Raw genomic sequence first — 18,285 nt, forward strand, 5'->3', positions numbered from 1 at the left:
GAGAGATGGCATTGTGTTGCTGCTTGGTTTTCAGCCTGGCACATGAGCCTTATATGGAAAAGACTGGATTAGATGAGCTAATGGTCCCACAGAGGAAGAAAAAGAGAAAATTCAACTCATTGCAATACAATATTTATCACTTAAAGCCAGTTTAAACCCAAATTTTGTTTGCATACACCAAACGATAATGAAAAATGAGATATATATCTGATGAGATATAAATACACTGCTAATGAAGTCACTACTGAGTGAACTTTGTGGCTCTCTGCTGCCCCTCTGTGCTTTTTCTTTACCGCTGCACAACATCGACAAACCAGGCAGCTGTGTTATGTCTGGTGCAATGCAACGGAGCATTGCACCAGACATTTCTACACCCACAAGTAAAACAATAGAAAACAAAAGCATTTAAACTTACAGACAGCAGATAGATATATACAGCTAAGTGCTAAAAAAAAAAATTACAGTCAGCTTTCCCACGTTTTAATTTTAAAATTAGTTCCCTTCCTTTTAGTTCACAGAGCAGGAGTTGCTGGGGCATGCTAGGGAAGCTCACAACCTTGACACGTTTCCAAAACATTACAGGAAATTTCTTGTTAATAAGACATGACGTTTCCACGTGGGAAAAGCAGGAAAAACATGGCACAATGTCCGAATGTTGAATCAAAAGCCAGCCGTCATGACTGCAGTGCCCATGTGTGACAAAGAGCAGAGCGGTGTGGGTCTTCTTATTCAATGATCTCCAGCGTGGGTCTGGGAGCACTACGTGCGGACACTTTCTACACCTCAAAGGCCGGGAAGCGGGCGCTCATTGGATGCAGAAGGTCAGCCAGGAAGTAGATGGTGCCCGCCATGCCTGATAAGAAGAAGGGACACTGTTTAGTTAGTTTAGTTTCCGTAGATACACGACCAATAATCTGGCCTCCCCAGTCAGCTAGCTGTGGTCTCATGCATGTATCACTTATTCCTATCAGATGAATTATATACTCTGCTTATGAGTGATTATGTTTTTTTTGTTTTTTTTTTAAATACAGTTAAATTTGAATGATTACCAAAGCAGGACTTTGACTCGTCTCTGAGACAGACTTCCCAGACAGCTGGAGCTGACTGCTGTTGCTAGAGACTGAACTGAACCTCTCCACCACATTTCTGCTGTTGGGGCAGAAATCCGAAGACTTTGAAAATTCTGGTATTTTATTTATGTTTCTCTAGTAAAAACACATCCGTTTGTGTGTTGTACACAAATATAGCTATAGCATTATCTCATAATTTAATATTACAGTGGATACATCCACTATCACTAAAAACTGACTTTGGTAAGGCAGCTTATCAGTTTTCTACATTCACTTAGTAACAGGAGAATCAGTTTGGTTGATGTAATTATTAGAAAGCTGATATCTGTACCCTTTTTGTTAAACCTGCAACCCTGGCTGCTTTAACACTGCACTGCAAAAAGTATTCACTCACCCATTCAGAATCAGGTGTTCCAATAATTTCCATGGCAACAGGTGTATAAAATCAAACACCTAGGCCTGCAGACTGCTTCTAGCAGCTCTGTGACTTCCAGAGTGTGTGATAAGATGGCACGTGTGCAACAAGTCCAGTCGTGAAAGTTCCTCACTACTAAATATTCCACAGTCAGCTGTTAGCGGGATTATAGCAAAATGGAAGCAATTGGGAATGATGGCAACTCAGCCATGAAGTGGTAGATGGTGCGCAGAGGTCACCAACTTTTTGCACAGTCAATCGCTACAGACCTCCAAACTTCATGTGGCCTCAGATTAGTTCAAGAACAGTATGGAGAGAGCTTTATGGAATTGGTTTCCACGCTGAGACGTGTTCTCTGGACTGGCGAATCACACTTCTCCATCCACTCTTGGTTGGCGGTTGCCAGGGGAATGGTACTCACTGGACTTCATTGTGCCAAGTGTAAAGTTTGGTGGAGGGGGGATCAAGGTGTGGGCTTGTCTTTCAGGAGTTGATCTTGGCCCCTTAGTTCCCATAAAAAGAAATCTTAATGCCTCAGACTACAAAGACATTTTGACCATGTCATGCTCCTAACTTAGTGGGAACAGTTTGGGGATGGACCCTTCCTGTTCCAACGTGACTGCACACCAGTGAACAAAGCAAGGTCCATAAAGACATGGATGTGCGCGTTTGGTGTGGAAGAAGTTGACTGGCCTTCACAGAGTGCTGATCTTAACCCGATAGAACAGCTTTGGGATGAATTCGAGCGGAGACTGTGAGCCAGGCCTTCTCGTCCAACATCAGTGTCTGACCTCACAAATGTGCTTCTGGAAGAACGGTCAGAAATTCCCATAAACACTCCTAAACCTGTGGAAAGACTTCCAGGAAGAGTTGAAACTGTTATAGCTGCGAAAGCATGATCTGACATCGTATTAAACCCGATGGCTTAAGAATGGGATGTCGCTCAAGTTCATGTGTGTGTGAAGGCAGACGAGTGAATACTTCTGGCAGTATATTGTGCATTTATGTGTGAGGGACAGAAGAACATGTGTGAAGCAGCTGCCTGTGATTACAAGTTCTGTCAACTTTGTATTTCAATCCACAGAAGCCAATTTAGCTCCTTTCAAAATAATCTTATTCAATTTCCACTGCACTACTCCTGTAATCTCACAGCATGACTCATTTATATGCACTTGTAATTCTTACTACAATGTAAGCCATGCCTGCAACCTGGCAACAGCAAGTCTTAAATATCTAACGGTGTACCAAACCCAGAAAAATGGCATCACTAAAAATGTAGTGCTTAGTTTACCTTGTAATCTGTGACACATTTAACAAAAACTTAAAAAATGCCCTTTGTGCATAACATGATGTTTTTGGGAGGTTGGATGTGCCATTATGCATTACCTTCAAAGAGAGAGAAGGGAGTGTCTGGTGTCCGACATCCATGTTTGCCGTAGTTCATACACCAGTCTGCAAACTGCAGCGAAAGAGAAAGTCATGTTACAACAATAATGACACTGGACCGCTGATCCGTCTCTGGAGAACAGCGAGCAAATGTCAACAAGTCCTAAAAATCGGGCCCTTCTCCGTGAAATCCGAGCATCTGTCGATGTATCGGATTACGACCACAATGTTGCGCTTGGAGGATGTACCGGAGGCCAGGCAACACATCTGAAGAGTCTATTTCCATCTATGAATAGATTCATATTAACGAAAGCACACGTGGGACTCTCGCCATCTGGAGCGCATCCAAGACCAGCTCGCTAGCGGCTAGCGAGCCACGCTTTGACGCCAACTCGCACAGACAGCGACCGACCTGCTGTCAATAAACATAAAAGGCCCTGCCTCTCACATGCCCATCGTTTCTGGAATAATTTTCAATTTTAGGGCTGGCGAGTGACCAACTACGTTCTGATTGGCTGCGCTTTGAACTGAAGTTCAATATGACTTTTGCGTCTCACATCAAAGTCGTTGAGCGTCGAGGGAGGACGCGAGAGAGACTCAAAAATGGAATTATAAAACGACTTCTCGTGGCTTTCTACAAACACATTAAAATTTCAGGGATAAAAAACGTCCCGCTCTTATGAGGAACCCCTCGTCATAACTCTACAGCGTCAGACAGTGGACGCATTAATCAAGCCTTTGGACACTAATTATGATGGATGCACTGCTGGTGCGACGCAATTAATATTTGCAGTTATTTGATCAGTCGAATGGCCGCTGCAGCCCGGGAGTGATTACATTATTAAACAGCTTTTATGTCCTCTCACCATGCAGGCTCTGTACAGGTGCTTCGGATCCTGCGTATGCCGGTACAACGCCAAGAAGGTGTAGGCGTTACCAGCCGCGCCGTGGCACAGGCCGTAGCCCTTTTTCAGCAGGCCGTACCACCACACCACCTCCCCGCACTGCAGAGCGTCGCCCAGGTACTGAGGAACTCTGAAAGCCTGGAATGAGGGACATGTCATCATCTTAACTGTGATAAGCATAAAGCAGATCTTGATTTCTGTGAGATCTGAATTTAAAAAAACCTGCCAGTTAAACAGAGAACCTCAGCGGTACTGTATAAATGATACCCTCTGTCTCATGTAGCACGATAAGCAAAGAAATACTAAAAATAAACTGTTCTGTGGATATGTTCTGTGAGGACTGTTTGTCCTTTAAATGTCATTCATTGGCAATATTATCCAATTTAGACAGAAAAGGGAGAATTTTATGAGATTAAAACATGACTCTACTTCACCACAAGATGGCACTATGACTCTTTCGATGACCCCTGTGTTTCTCAGACAGTGGTTTTTAACCTTTATTGTCCAAGTACCCCACAGAACCCCTTTCATTTTTCAGTTAGGCTTAGCTAACTGTTTATAACCATCCATAAGTAACAACTTACTGTTTCAACCCTTTACCCACAGCTTTTAGTGACTATTCCAGTTAACAGCTGCCCACAATGTTTAGTGACTGGTTTGAACTGGTTATCCACCAGTTCACCTAGCTAAAGTACTGTGCAAAAGTCTTGAGCCACCCCTCATTTCTTTATATGTTGCTAGGAAATCTGGAAATAGGTGCTGACAAGGAGCAAAATATAATGAGTTGAAAGGTGGCTCAAGACTTTTGCACAGTTATGCATTTTAACTGTTTAACTATTTAATTTTATGGACAGTTAACAAAAATATTAACGCGGTTTAATCTTCAAATTCATACTTACAGCTAACACATCCATACACCTGCACTTTTAGCTAACTGCTGACTTTTCTGCTTAACACTGTTCAGGTGAACAGACTAACTAAATGCAGTTTCGTGTAGGACCTGGTACACAAACAGACTGAACAGACTCTGAGTTTCTTTCTGCAAATGAGTAATCACATTTTCAAGCTCTCAGTCTTTACCTTGTAGGCCTGCAGGAGCATGTACACGACCCCCGGAGATCCGTGGCACCAGTGCACCAGCAGGTCTCGATCGTCCCCGATGCAGGGAGGGTAGTTTCCCGAGGGGAACTTAAGACGGCAGACGTGGTCGACACTGGGTTTCACCAGCCTGTGCACGAGCTCCTCCGAGAAGACAAAGCCAGGCTGTGAAGGAGGGGTTAGATCGAGTTCAGCGGAGGAAAAAAAAGGTGACAGGTGGCAACTTTGGTAGAGCGCCAGGTACCCTGGAAACAGACAGATTAGCTTCTGCACAAGAGCACTTATTAGAAAGTTAACTTTGGAGCTAGCATAATTAACTTTTTAGATGGCATAACAAATATTTGCAGGCTGGCTTCTTAAACGAGGAGAGGGATTTGTATGTTTTCTTTGATTCTTATAACTGAAAATTTAATAACTTCAGCTTTCAGAGTTCTTGGTGCAGCCATAGATCCCTTCGAATGACAGTGCATTATACACAACCACAAAGTACACTGAACTGCTGCAAAACCACAGAAAATTATTTCCCATATGGCCTGCACAAGCACAAGACTACTCCACTTGCATCTCAAACCAGGATCCTGTTCTACCTGCATGAGGAAGTAGTAGATGCCAGCCAGGCCGTGGGCGGCCCCCACATACTGCTCCTGGTACCACTCGTACATCAGGGGGCTCTGGTTCTGGACCCGGAACTTCCTACTGAGGTGCTCACCCGATTCCAGCACAGCCTGGGTGATCTGAGGAAGGAAACAAAAATATAAATTAGTGGAGATAAGTGAGAGAAAATGGTTTGAACCTAGAGGTTTCTATGGCAACTGTCGCTCTCACAAAGAAAATACAACAAAATAAAAAACTTTGGACTGAGCGCACTCTGTTTCTGACTCACCTGTTGGATGTATCCATCTGGAATCCTGTCTTTTCCAAGCTGCTGGTTGATGAAGACCAGTGAGTAGAGGTAGCCCACCCGCCCATACAGCAGCTCGTCTGGCAGCCCGCCCGAACCCTTCACCACCGTCTGGTAATACTGCATCAGCCTGGTGGAGAAGCACAGGAAGTTTGTGACAGATTTTTTGCACCACTGAACCACATCTTAAAATAGACCTTCTATTTATGACGACCTATAAGCGCGTACAATTAATTATATCATAAATGCGATTCCAGCTCCGGCAGTTAAATGAACCAGATCCGGACCATTAAGCTGGAAATTAAACTGGTCCAATCGACTCCATTCGAGTGCATTTGATTCATGCTGCAGATACTTAATAAAGCTGTAATAGCCTCAATAATACTAAGTGCAGTTGTATTGAAGAAAACATGCTGGCACGCAACAAAATGATGTAGGCTATACAAACTGTATATTGTAATGGCTACTGGGGTGGGGGTGGGGGGGCTGGATCCAGTTTTCCCATCAGTTTAGGTCTAAATTATTAACAGGGACAAAATGTCTGTTTTTGCTGCTCACAGGCTCAGACTGGTGTTCTACGTGTTTCACAACATCATGGAGGAGATCCCCACAGAGGCAGACGTGCCTCTAACCTGTAACAGAAGACTCTCAAGGAGAAGTCTTTCACAGGTGAGGTATTGCAGGAAAACAATGCTGCAAATGTGAGTGTTTGAGAGTGTTTCAGTAACAGTGAAGCGACGTTACACAGCAACTCCATAAAATAAAAAGCCTTTTTCAGGCCAGGAAAACTATGGCATGCCAAACAGGAGAAGAAATCTGGCATCAAAACACATTTTCCTAAAGAGAAACCTTCCAAGAAAGGAGAAAACTGCTGCAGTGGTGGTTACGTAGTACACTTTAATGTACACCTAAATTCATTACTTATACCGACTTATATGAGACAGACCTGTTGACGCACTCGTCGCTCTCCTGCACTCTCTGAAGGCGATAGTAGACGACAGCAGCCACGGCCAGCGGGCCCGCATCCCCACACAGGAAGGTGACGTCATGGCGCCGGGTCAGGCACTTGAGGCTCTGGGTGACATGCTCGAGTGCTTTCTGAAGGAACGAGGGCTCCCTGAACACATCGTGGAGGTGCAGATAGAGCAGGGCGATGCCTGTTAAGACACAGTTGAAAGTTTGGAAAGCGCCCCAGAAATGGTTCTCAATTGTATCTTGCAATTAGACGCCAATAGATTTCAGTCAACTGAGTTCTGTTTTCTTAGCCCTCCCATTTCAATTGCATATTCCTAGCTACCATCGCTGCTATAGGACAAACAACTCTGCCTGCCATTTATTTGTACTGTTTACCTCAGCTGTCAATGCTGGGCAAGACGAAGAAGAAGTGTCCACCTTTATTTACTCTGAAAGAGGCTGAAAAACTCTAATATGAGTCGATGAGTCATTTAAATCCCCGTCTGTCTGATGACAGTGATACTGACGTGAGTTGTTGAGGATATCCTGAATTTTTCCAAGCACTGCTGTTTTTGCTGCTGTTAGCCTCTGTTAGCTGCTGTTGGCAAGCCTTACCGAAATGTTCTTTGAAGCAGCTCTAACATTGTTGAACTTGGACACTTAAACAAATAAACTCTTATAAAAATACTGCTGAATGCATTCTAACTGTTTATTGAAAGCAAAGTGGGATTTTTAGGTAACTCAAGCCTAACATTAGCTGGCTTAATGTTCACTTAGCAAGAAGGTCCAGGGTTTGGATCCACCATCTGGCCGGGGACTTTCTGTGTGGAGTTTGGATGTTCTCCCTGTGTCTGCGTGGTCAAAAGACAAGACTGCCCACAGTCCAAAGACATGCTGTTAGTGGAGTTAAGTTAGTGGAGGTTAAAGGTTATGCTAAATTGGCCCTAGATGTGAATGGTTGTCTGTCTTTGTGTTAGCCCTGCAACAGACACCCTATGGCAGCTGGGACGAACTCTAGCTTTCCTTTCACTCTTAATGAGACACGCAGAAGAAAATGAATGGATGCATGTTAGCTTCTAACCAGCTGTTGTTGTTATTCTTGTTTAGCTGGCTCTTGTCAGCTATCCAGAGATGGGAGGGTTGCACGTCTAAGCTGCTGACTATAATTCACCTGTAAGAGCCCTGACTTTCATTTCATCCAAATGTGCCGTCCCTTTCCTTTGTGTTTTTACTTCTTTTACTTACATATCTTGAGTCTGCAGGTGCAGACAAATTAAAATTTGCCCCCTTGGCGCTCAAACACCTAAGGCATACTACCCATGCGGCCGGTCTCCAGCCACATACATAAAACATAAGTGGACAGAACGTCTCGGCCCATCTTGGTCACTGTATTTAAGATGGGGGTCAACATGGCAATCGCTCTTATGTATTATTAATGGATTAATTAAGTTTAGGAGAAGGTATCAGTTTGTTGGAAGACATAATTACACACTAATTCATGTTCATTAGTAGTCCACATAGAAAAAGAGAAGGTCTCATTGAAGTAAAGCTGCATACCAGGTAAACGACAGAACAGTCTCACAGCATGTGCACAGTTGTGTGCACTTCCCTGCTACCTTTCTTATTTATCCCAGCTGTGTAATGCTATCATCACCTGTCCAGCCTGTGTAAGCAGTGCAGTCTCTGGGATCAGCAGACCTAAGCCCATTCTCCATGACACCTAACAGCTCGCTGATCTTGCTGCTCAGCCGCTGGGCAAACTCTGGTGTGAGCTAAGGGTTTAAAAAAAACAAAACAAAGACTGTAAATATCATGGTGGACATGAAAGACATGCTCACACACTTTTTTAATGCATTACCTTTCCCTGAAAGTCAAAAAACGCCTGTGTGGATGCGGGGCTCCCATCATAGTCGGGGTAGGGATTCTTCAAGGCTCTTGTGTCCATTTTCAGAGCCTTGTTACTGCTGCTGCGCTGGTTTTTTTTAGTTTTTTTTTTATCTGGGTCAGAAAATAATCTGCAGGGAAAAGAGGCAATATAAAAGCCGCAAGAAGCACAGACGAAGACCGTGTAATAGAAGCAAGACTATAAATAGCAAACTATCGATCCTGTAACATAGAATATAAAACAACAAGGCGCATCGAGCCTGCTGGGCAGAGCTCCACACCCCCACACACCAACTCATGACAGCTAAGCTCAACTACGCTGCTTCTGACTACGCAGCTGAAGCTAGCTGCTAACATTAGCCACTAGCTCCATGGTTATGTTGTTATAAAGTAATGAACGACTTTATAACTTAAAATTATGCAATATCTATGACAGGGTGAGAAAATAAGATAGAAATTTGTACCTTGGTACCTTTGCTAGCGCTGCACTGTTGGTGTTTACTCTTCTTTGTCTTCACTTTTAGCTGATGGTACATTCGCACTGCTTTGCTCACTACTGACACCTCCTGCGGCGGGAGTGGTACTGCAGCTCAGAAACTCAGGGACGTCAAACTCATTTTGCGCCGTGGCGTGGGCCACCTACACAGCACAGTTTGATCTGAAGTGTGCCAGAAACTCCCCTTTCTGTCAGTGTACATGAGCTTAAGTACACATCTAATCCCGGAGATATCTTAATATACAAAAAAGAAGTGCAGTTTCAACTCAGTTTCTTAGTTTTTCAACTGATAAAGCTGATCTACTCTATCAGCATGACTCTTTGGGCTTAAATTGTAAGAAATAAATGTGTAAAATTACAAAAAAAAGAAGAAGAAGAAAACCTCTGGTTGCTCATTGCCTAGACTGTCCTGTAAATATAAAACAAAGATTTTTGTTGATTCATAGAAAATGTCCTACTTTTTAAACAGTTTCTTTAATAAAAAGTGCTTAGATGCAGATAAAAGCAGCGTGTGAATGTCTGTGTGATTAGTTAAATGACACATGTAGTAAGAAAGCAGAAAATCCCAGTCCATTTAACATTTACCATGTACAAAAACATCCTGGAGGAGCTGGACTACCAACACTAACAAGGACTCTAGCAATAAGCAGAACTAGAAAAAGATGAATCAGGAGGAATAAGGAGAGAGCAATGGTCTGTGGCCACTGCCTGTAACACCATTACCCTTCTGGGGGTTGTGTTGTTGCCTGTCCAGTGCAGCTGCTGTCACATTCATTTGCACCAAAGCTGCTGAAATGGGTTCACAACACTGTGCACTTCCTAACTGGACACACTGAGATCCCTGGAGTTCTTGTGCAGTTTGAATGTACCATAATCTTAGGAGGATCTAACATGCCATGGTGCGTTTATTACAGGAAAATGATACAGTGAGTTGTGCAGGCCTACTTCCACTCCTCACTTTTAGTTTTAATTACCTCTGTTAAGCTGTGTCCCAGCGCCATTAGATACAGTTTAACTTCACCATGAATTAAGTGGTGATTTATGGCCTGATAAACATCAGTGTTTCCGCAGTCAGAAAACTGCACCAAAAGCCTTATTCAGGAGTTTAGAGTGACTGTCACACAGGTGTCTAATCCCAGGCATTTCAGCCCATCAGCAGATCTTTACAGTAATTGCTCAGTCACAGTCGCCTACGTCAGTGAACCCGCCTCAGCTAATCTTGTCACCTTTTTTGTAATTTTATGATAAAAGTGCCACACCGGTGAGTCTAATGACTTCCAATATAAATAGAAAGGCCTAAATGCACGGGCACGAGGTGGAGCGCAGTTCACACAAACTGCTACCATGGAAACATCATGTGCCACCAATCTGCTCTTGACCTTCTGCAGAGCCCAAACCACATGGTATTATTCCTGTGGATGGTGATGATAATTACTGTAGTCACAGGGAAGTGATATTGATTGGCGTTCTGCTGAGCTTCCTAGCATATTCTAACTTATTGCAGAGATAGAAGTCGCCCCCAGATCTGCAGTCTTCTTTTTGTGAGAAGAGGACATTGTTATGGCACGGCAATATTAGAGATTGCAATGGGATGCATCCTCTGAAGGGCTTTGATCGTTCTCGGGTTTAAGACTTTAAAATACATCAAAACTGAATCCTAATTAAACTATAAACCAGCTATGCTAGTCTTACTTCAATAGGTTCCCGCAAGAGTACAGGCGAATGTTCGTACCAACAGTCCTTTGTGACTAACTTTTCAGCCTATTTAATGTTTTTTGATTATGATGCAAATGCTTTCAAGATAACATCAAAGTTTCACAAGCCTTGAATTGCAGAGTTTTTAGCACTCATCTTAACTTGATGTAACATTTTTTTTCCCGAGTCGCTTATGAGCGGGATTGTTTGTTGTCCTTCCCCGCCCCCCATCTTGATGACTTGTGTGACCTTGTCTTTGAAAAGTGCAAATGAAGCTGACGATTAGATTAGCCGGAGCGCCCGATTTGCTTCAGTCATCACTGTCATTCTTTTGTTTTTCTGTTTACTGCTCTGCTTTTTATGTCTGTGTATGCTCCATTATTTCCTTTCAGTTAGAGAAACTTGGCTCTCCCAGTAATTTCCATATCAATTGACCGGGCTGCAGGTGAAGGCTACTCATGCAGTACAAAGTACAGAGCCTTTGCCCATATACCTCGGGACTGTTTTACCTTGCCTTCGGGGACAAGGAATGGAAATGAGGTTCCGAAATGCGACAAGATTCAGAAGGAGACCTTGGGGCTTGATTAGAGCTTCGCGATGAAAGACACATTATTGAACCGAGTCTCCCTCCCACTGTGCTGCCAGGAGAAATAGCTTCATGGAGGAAAACATTAAATAGATGTGAGATTGATCATTTGTTTGGGTTTCTAGGCCAGAATAACATTCAAGCTGAGACCAAATCAGGCACTTAAACCTAATTTTACTGTATCATAATGCTAACATTATTGCTGTGAGCAAGATTTTTCAAGGATAAAGATGATGGAACTTTATATTAGCTCTCATTGGCGGAAAATGTCATTTAAAAAAAAGAACAAAACCAGCAATACGTTGATTATTGTGTGTTTGTATGTGTAGTCAAAGCTGTTATCTCCTTTTCAAAGACTTCAGTGTTCAGCTTCTAATAAAAAAGTTTGTATGGCAGCACGCAAGCAACACTTTTATTGCCAACATCAGCTTTGTAGGATGCTCACGGTGATTTTGATCCCTGTAAACAGATAGCTGTATATGAGTAATGCAGCGTCTTTAGCTAAGGGACAGGATTTTTAGTAGCAGAAGCTGTTTTTTTCTGCTTGTAGGCTGAGGCTTGTTTGAGCAGGATTTGGCTTCATGCAGGTAAACAGACTATGCTTTTTATTAGCTTTAATCCGAAACATCCTTAATCCTAAACATTTAGCAGAAGGAACAGGAAGTTTGGGCATTCTTCTTAGATTCCTATATTGGCTAGTTGGTGCATTAAGTACTTATTTACCAAATAAGTGAATTAGCATGCTAACTTTAGCTAAATTAGCATAAAGTAGAGAGAAGCTAAATGAGGAGCAAATAACAAACTGCTGTTTTATATAAAATAGAGGGAACCTCTTTACAACAAATAACCGTTTTCATAAATAGAGAATACTGTAAATGTTGGTAAAACTTTAGCAGCAAATGTAGTAGTTTACATGATCACCTAACAAGTGAAATGTCCCTGGTTTGATCATAGGAGGAGAGACAAATCCGCCTAATCAAACATGTGGAGCTACCTGGTGTGGTGACCCCATGTGAATAAGAGAGCCTCTGAAAATAGCTTTCAGTTTAGTCAGTTAACTCTTCTGAGCAAAGTCATGTTAAGCGGAGTCTCGCTGCTGCAGGGCCACAGTTTTACTGCAAAATGACACTGACACTCAGGAACCTTGCTTTAGTACAGGAATATAACCAGAATACAACTTGAGTCAAGTTCCCTGTTGCAAGGAGACACAGTCTGCACTCTAATTCATACCAAAGGTTTTCTCTTGGGTTGAGTGCATTCATGTTGGAACTGGACTTGTTGCACAGGTGGCATCCTTTCATGGACCACGCTGGAATTCACTGAGGCCTTGAGAGCGACCCATTCTTTCATAAATGTTTGCAGAAGCAGTCTGCATGCCGAGGTGCTTTTATACACCTGTGGCCATGGAAGTGATTGAAACACCTGAAATCAATGACTTGGATGAGTGACTGAATACTTTTGGCAGTGTAGTGCATTTAATGTTTGTGCTTTACATATACTTGACAAGACAAGCAGTATACACTTATTGCTATTTGTCTAGGACGTGGAGGCAAAACACTTTTAAATAGTGTGTTTTTTATCTAGTATATCTATTTTACTGAGACATACTAGAAGTAATACCTTAGCTCTTTGTTCACAGCTGCTGAATACAATCCAAGTGACCTCGGCACAACGTGACAACCCGACAAACTGAACTTTGGATAATTTCTGATTGATTTACCCGGCCACCCATCACCTCCCTCTCTCACTGCCTATCTCGGTTTCCCGCCACTCCTTTATATTCACGTGGACAGCCAGCCTGCTGCTACAGTGAGTGAACGCTGCCAGAGGAGAGTCTCTGCAGACTCCAAACTGTGATGCACAAAGTCAACCACTTGACCCCCGGCTGTAGCCTGCAGCGTATTCCTCTACTCGCTCTCCAAAAGAGAGTAAAAAAACAAAGATCTTCAGAGACACAAAGGGGCGCTTCCTGTTCTCTGTTGTCCAGCACTGCGGCTAGAGGCTGTGGGTGAATTAAATTCTACTATACACAATCGCTGTCATGCCAGGGGGTGTATTGTGTTAATGTAGAGATGCACAAAGCTTGCTTTAGACATTTATTTTGCCTTTTATGAGCAGGTTTGGTCACAGTATCAAACACAGCTTTGTGATTATAGGACACTAGCAAAACTGGATCGTCTTTCCACTCAGTATGTTGGAAAACATCTTTTTATGACAAGCCTGGCGGTGATATCTGCTGCACTCGGTCCTTTCAGTGAGCCCGCCTTTGTGATAAATCTTTTTTTGACCCGCAATTTCACCTCCTCTCGATCATAGGTTTGGATACAGCTCCCACAAAGGGGCTGATACGGCAGCTGAGAGTATTTCCTTTCACCACCTTCCATTCGCACCTTCCCCATGCAGCAGGAGTTATTTAACCATAGCAAAAGACATGACTAAAACCCTCAATTTGAGGAGTGGTACAAACAGAGCAGGGAAAGCTAGTAGTCCTCCTTTCTCCCTTTTTCCCTCTCTAAGTGGTTGGGATCCATTTCGATCCCGGAGAATGGCCTGACAGCTGAGATAAAGAACATTCTGGTCTCTGACATGCTGCCATGGCCCCATCTGTGGCGGCGCTAAAAATACACGCAGTCTGGTGTCGCCATACCAGTCAACTGTCTAGGAGAGGGAGGGAGGTAAAGGGGGGAGGAAAGAACTGAGAGAAAGAGAGGTGCAGACAGATACAAGTCGAATCATTTGAGACGGAGCAGAGGGAAAAGAGGAACGACTGAAACGAGCGAGAGAAAGATAGAGAGGATGAATGAAAGCAATAGAGAAGAAATAGATAAGGGAGCACAAAGGGGAGCGGGGAGGGTGCTGTGTGCTCACTGTAATATTGCTATCTCAGGAAAGAGACATGAGCAGTGTACACGAGTTATACCACAGTGCTAAACCTCCTGGGCTCATCCAGTACATGACAAGCAAACACAGAGTGGCGAACAGGCAGATATGAATCTCTGTGGATTTGATCCCATTTGAAGAAATATGTAATATAGAACGACTGTGCAGGTTGCAGAGGACCGAGGCACAAGACATAATTAGATAAATTGTGAATGTGTGTGCAGAAATATATGGTCAAGATATGTCTTTGACCAAGATTTATCATCATAAACTTGATCTAAATGACAGATGTAGCCACTGTGATGTCACTCACTGGTTTCTGGATTGCTCATTTTGAAGCTTCGGTGTCAACTTTTTTGTCTTTTGGTGTAACAAGTCACTGCATCTGGGCAACTGGCATTCTTGGTTAGGCCCCACACAAGTCTAGAGAGCAATTGGAGACTGATTGGCAACCAAAGGTCGAATCGACCAGTTGATGAGTGGTTGCTTGCAGTCGCTAGGAGAATTTGGTAAAAACTATGCTATCAACTAAAGGAAACACGAGGAGAGTTTTTGTGCAGCATGGTCTTAAAAAAAACAGAGTAGCTGTATTTTATTTATACAAGGACGACGCATATTACCATTGCTACATTCAAGCAAAAGGCAGCCGATGTAATGTACACAGGATTTTCAGATTTGCAGACTCTTTGCAACTGATTTCACTCAGCAACAGCCTACAGCAGCCACTCGCCAGTTGGTTAGGGAATGAAGATTTTTCCCGGTGGACAGGGTGATGATTGCAGAACTGAATTTGAAAGCACTGCAAAGTGGAATTGATGTAAAGGAAAAGGAATGACTGCAGATCTTTCTTATTGGATGGACCCATTAACAGTTACACAAACCTAACGACCTACCTGGCAAACTCTGGTTGCTAGGTAGTGTGTGGTCCTCAACCGCTTGATGAGTGGTTCCTGGAGGTTGCTGTAAGCTGTTGCTGGGTGAAATCGGTCACAAAGAGTCTGCAAATCTGTGACACTGAAGAATTTGCAAACACGACACAAACTGGAAACCAAGAACATTCGCCTTCAGAGTAAAAGTTGCGCCTTACCTTTGCAACCAACATGATTTACAAGACTTCACTTCTACTTTGAAGACAACATTTCTCTAGTTCTGGCTTGTTCTGCACTTGGTAAGTTTTTGCAGACAAGTCTTCCTCTTCTACTCCAAATACTTCAAGACCCAAATGAGAGACCAAAGAAATCGCAAGGATTTCAGTGTAGCACTGTCGACATCTTTGTGACCAATTTCTTCTTGTAACAGCAAGCAACCACTTGCCTACTGGTCAGGAAATCCCCAAAGACCAGCGAGTTACCAAATGGTCTCTAGTCCTGTTTGACTGGGGCCTAACTTACTTATTATTTACATAGCCAGCCAGGGTTGCTGGGCTAAAATCTAGCCCAGCCACCATGCACCATGGACATGGAAAACCCACACAGATACACATACCCACAGAGAAAAGCCCCAGCAGATTGGCATGAACCCAGAAGGCAAGAGTAAGTTGAAGTCTGACCATTGCATCACCAATAGCCTATGATGTAGAAAAAGAAATTCAGAAATGGTACTATCACACAGTTTGTTGAGTATAGTGCCTCCAACTGAAGCAGCTTCAATGTTTACTTCCACTTAAACTTAAGAGGAGAATGAAACTTTATAAAGTTTGCTTGCTAACTGAAAAGGTTTTGCAAATTAAAAAGCAGCAACTTTAATGCAACAACCAAGCGAAACTATCAGCTTCAGCTCTTTTCAACTAATACAAACATTATCATCAGTGACACAGTTTTAATCAAAATGAAATGGATGCAGACAAAGAAAGCTGATTACAGTCCACGCACACAATTTTACATCCACCCCTCCCTGCCCCCTCTGAAAGTGAGTTATGAAAATTTGATCAGGGTCTTAATCTAAACAGCGCTTGTCTCTGCTTGCACTTTAACGGCAATCTGTGTGACGAGGGAGCGTGCTAATCAGAGAGGCATTTAATGTGTGGATGAAAAGGAGCTGTGGCAGAATGCTGCTGTTTTCCCTGTCAACATCCTCATCATGGCTCTGCCGGTGTTGCACGTGGAAAGCATGTTTCCCACCTCAGCTCGCTCTTTTACACGCTCATAAAAGGTGTGGCCATCTTTGGTTGATAGTTGGGGACACGGACAGCTTGTGGTCAGCATCCACAGTGATACCACCCCACAAACAAACAAACAAACAAACAAACAAACAAACAAACAAACAAACAAACAGTGGTTCACCAACAATTTACACCACTAGGTGGAGTCCTTGCAGCGATTTGGCCTTGTTTGATGTATTTACCCTCATGCACTGTAGTACCTGCTGGTGCTTAGTGTGTGATTGCTTACTTCATCATTGCTATGACCATGGATATCAATTGCCTTCCTTCAAAGAAAATTTGAGCCTATTGTCTGCAGTGACATTAACTCTGTATTTGATTGTTTCTTTTGCCCTCCTCCTCCTCCAGTATTTGGCTGTGCAGGCTAAAGCCCATGCACAGCCATGCTGAGTGCCCTCGCTCCCCCCGATGGTTGATCCTCAGCAACTGGGACTGTTTAGCTTTCCTAATTAGAGAGCAAATGCTAAGCACTTGCACAGCCTCCCTGAGTGGACTTAATAAACAGGATCCTCATTAAAAGGCACCACACTGATGCACAAAAAGACGAGGGCATCCTGAACAACATCCATCCCACCATCGCTATACCACCCACATCCACCCATGCTCTCTATACATCTTTTTCTTTGGTTACATACAGGACAGGTAATGGGTGGGGGGAGGGTAAAGAAGTGGATCCGAGTCTTGATTTGTGGACGACCTGTTGGTAGCTCAGAGCTGGAGTGATAAAAGCCGTTGCACAATAGCTGTAGAAAAAGTACAAGTGAGTGAAGCAGGTTGAAGAGGAAAGCAACAGCAGATTCTGACAAAAGCGGCTGATGAGTCACCAGATTTGAGATGAGTGTTTGATGTGTTTTTGTTGTACAGGTGAATGCATCATCGTACTTGCAAAAGAGACAAACAGTATGCACTTGAAACCACTGAAGGATGGCTTTAATTCCAGAGTATTTACAGGTGACATTAAATGTGAACTTGTGATCAAATTAACAATATTCATCTACCTCTTGCTGCTCTGTGTGTAGTTAGGCACAGCGCTGCTTTTGAGTTATCCACACTTATGTTCAGCACATAGCATGTTTATCTATCGTATGCACCACCCAGTCTTTCCAATTACCCCTACACACAAAGTAAATCTGATGCTGAAAGGAATGCCATTAGCTCTGCAGGTATAATTATCAGATTCTGATTTGATGACAGTGCTAGAAGTCACATGAAATTTAATATGGCTTCATGATAGGCAGCAAACTCTGGGGCTAAACAATGAAGTCAAAATCGGAAAATTGCAATGCCGCAAGTAGCCACTGTAGGCTGAAATAACTTGACTTTGAATGACTTTAATCAGTGTAAGACATCGTTGTGGAAACGACCACTCTTTTATACAGTGTTTCTTCAGTTTATTGAGATTTGCAGGCATTCGTTCATGCAAAGCTCTCTTAAGGTCCCACTGCATCTGTCAGGTTGAGGAGTTTGACTGGGCCATTGCACTACTTTGATTCTTTTCTTTTTCAGCTATTCTGTTAGAGTTTTGCTGCTGTGCTTGGGATCATTGTCCTGCTGGATGACTAAGTTTGGTCCAAGCTTTATCTGTTGGACAGATGGCCTCACATTTGATTCTAGTATACAGAGGAGTTTATGGTCAATTCAAGGATTGCCCACCCAGGTCCTGTGGCTGCTAAACAAGCTCTAATCATCAGTCTTCCACTACCGTGCTGACAGCTGGTATGAGGTGTTTGTGCTGATATGTTGTGTTTGGTTTTGGTGCATTATGGCCACACAACTCCACTTTGGCCTTGTCTATCCAAAATACATTGTTCCTGAAGTCTTGTGGTTTGTTGAGATGTAACTTTGCAAACCTTA

General features: G+C 43.1%; 1 protein-coding gene across 2 annotated transcripts; it reads right to left on the reverse strand.

Moving 5' to 3' along the window:
- Positions 1-115: 115 nt before the first annotated feature.
- On the reverse strand, positions 116-9,203 carry lancl1 (LanC antibiotic synthetase component C-like 1 (bacterial)). 2 transcript variants are annotated; one of them, XM_003453181.5, is made up of 10 exons: positions 9,086-9,203; positions 8,588-8,744; positions 8,384-8,501; positions 6,722-6,932; positions 5,758-5,905; positions 5,462-5,608; positions 4,857-5,039; positions 3,738-3,914; positions 2,872-2,944; positions 116-853 (listed from the first exon to the last, which is right to left on the reverse strand). In XM_003453181.5, the coding sequence occupies exons 2-10, from the start codon at positions 8,672-8,674 to the stop codon at positions 777-779; spliced, it is 1,221 nt and encodes a 406-aa protein (XP_003453229.1). In that variant the 5' UTR covers positions 8,675-8,744; positions 9,086-9,203; the 3' UTR covers positions 116-776. The 2 variants fall into 2 exon arrangements, with proteins under 2 accessions (XP_003453229.1, XP_005458055.1); XM_005457998.4 differs by having other exon boundaries at positions 9,078-9,162.
- Positions 9,204-18,285: the final 9,082 nt, after the last annotated feature.

The sequence above is a fragment of the Oreochromis niloticus genome, linkage group LG23 (genome assembly GCF_001858045.2).
Source record: "Oreochromis niloticus isolate F11D_XX linkage group LG23, O_niloticus_UMD_NMBU, whole genome shotgun sequence".
Lineage (NCBI taxonomy): Eukaryota > Metazoa > Chordata > Actinopteri > Cichliformes > Cichlidae > Oreochromis > Oreochromis niloticus.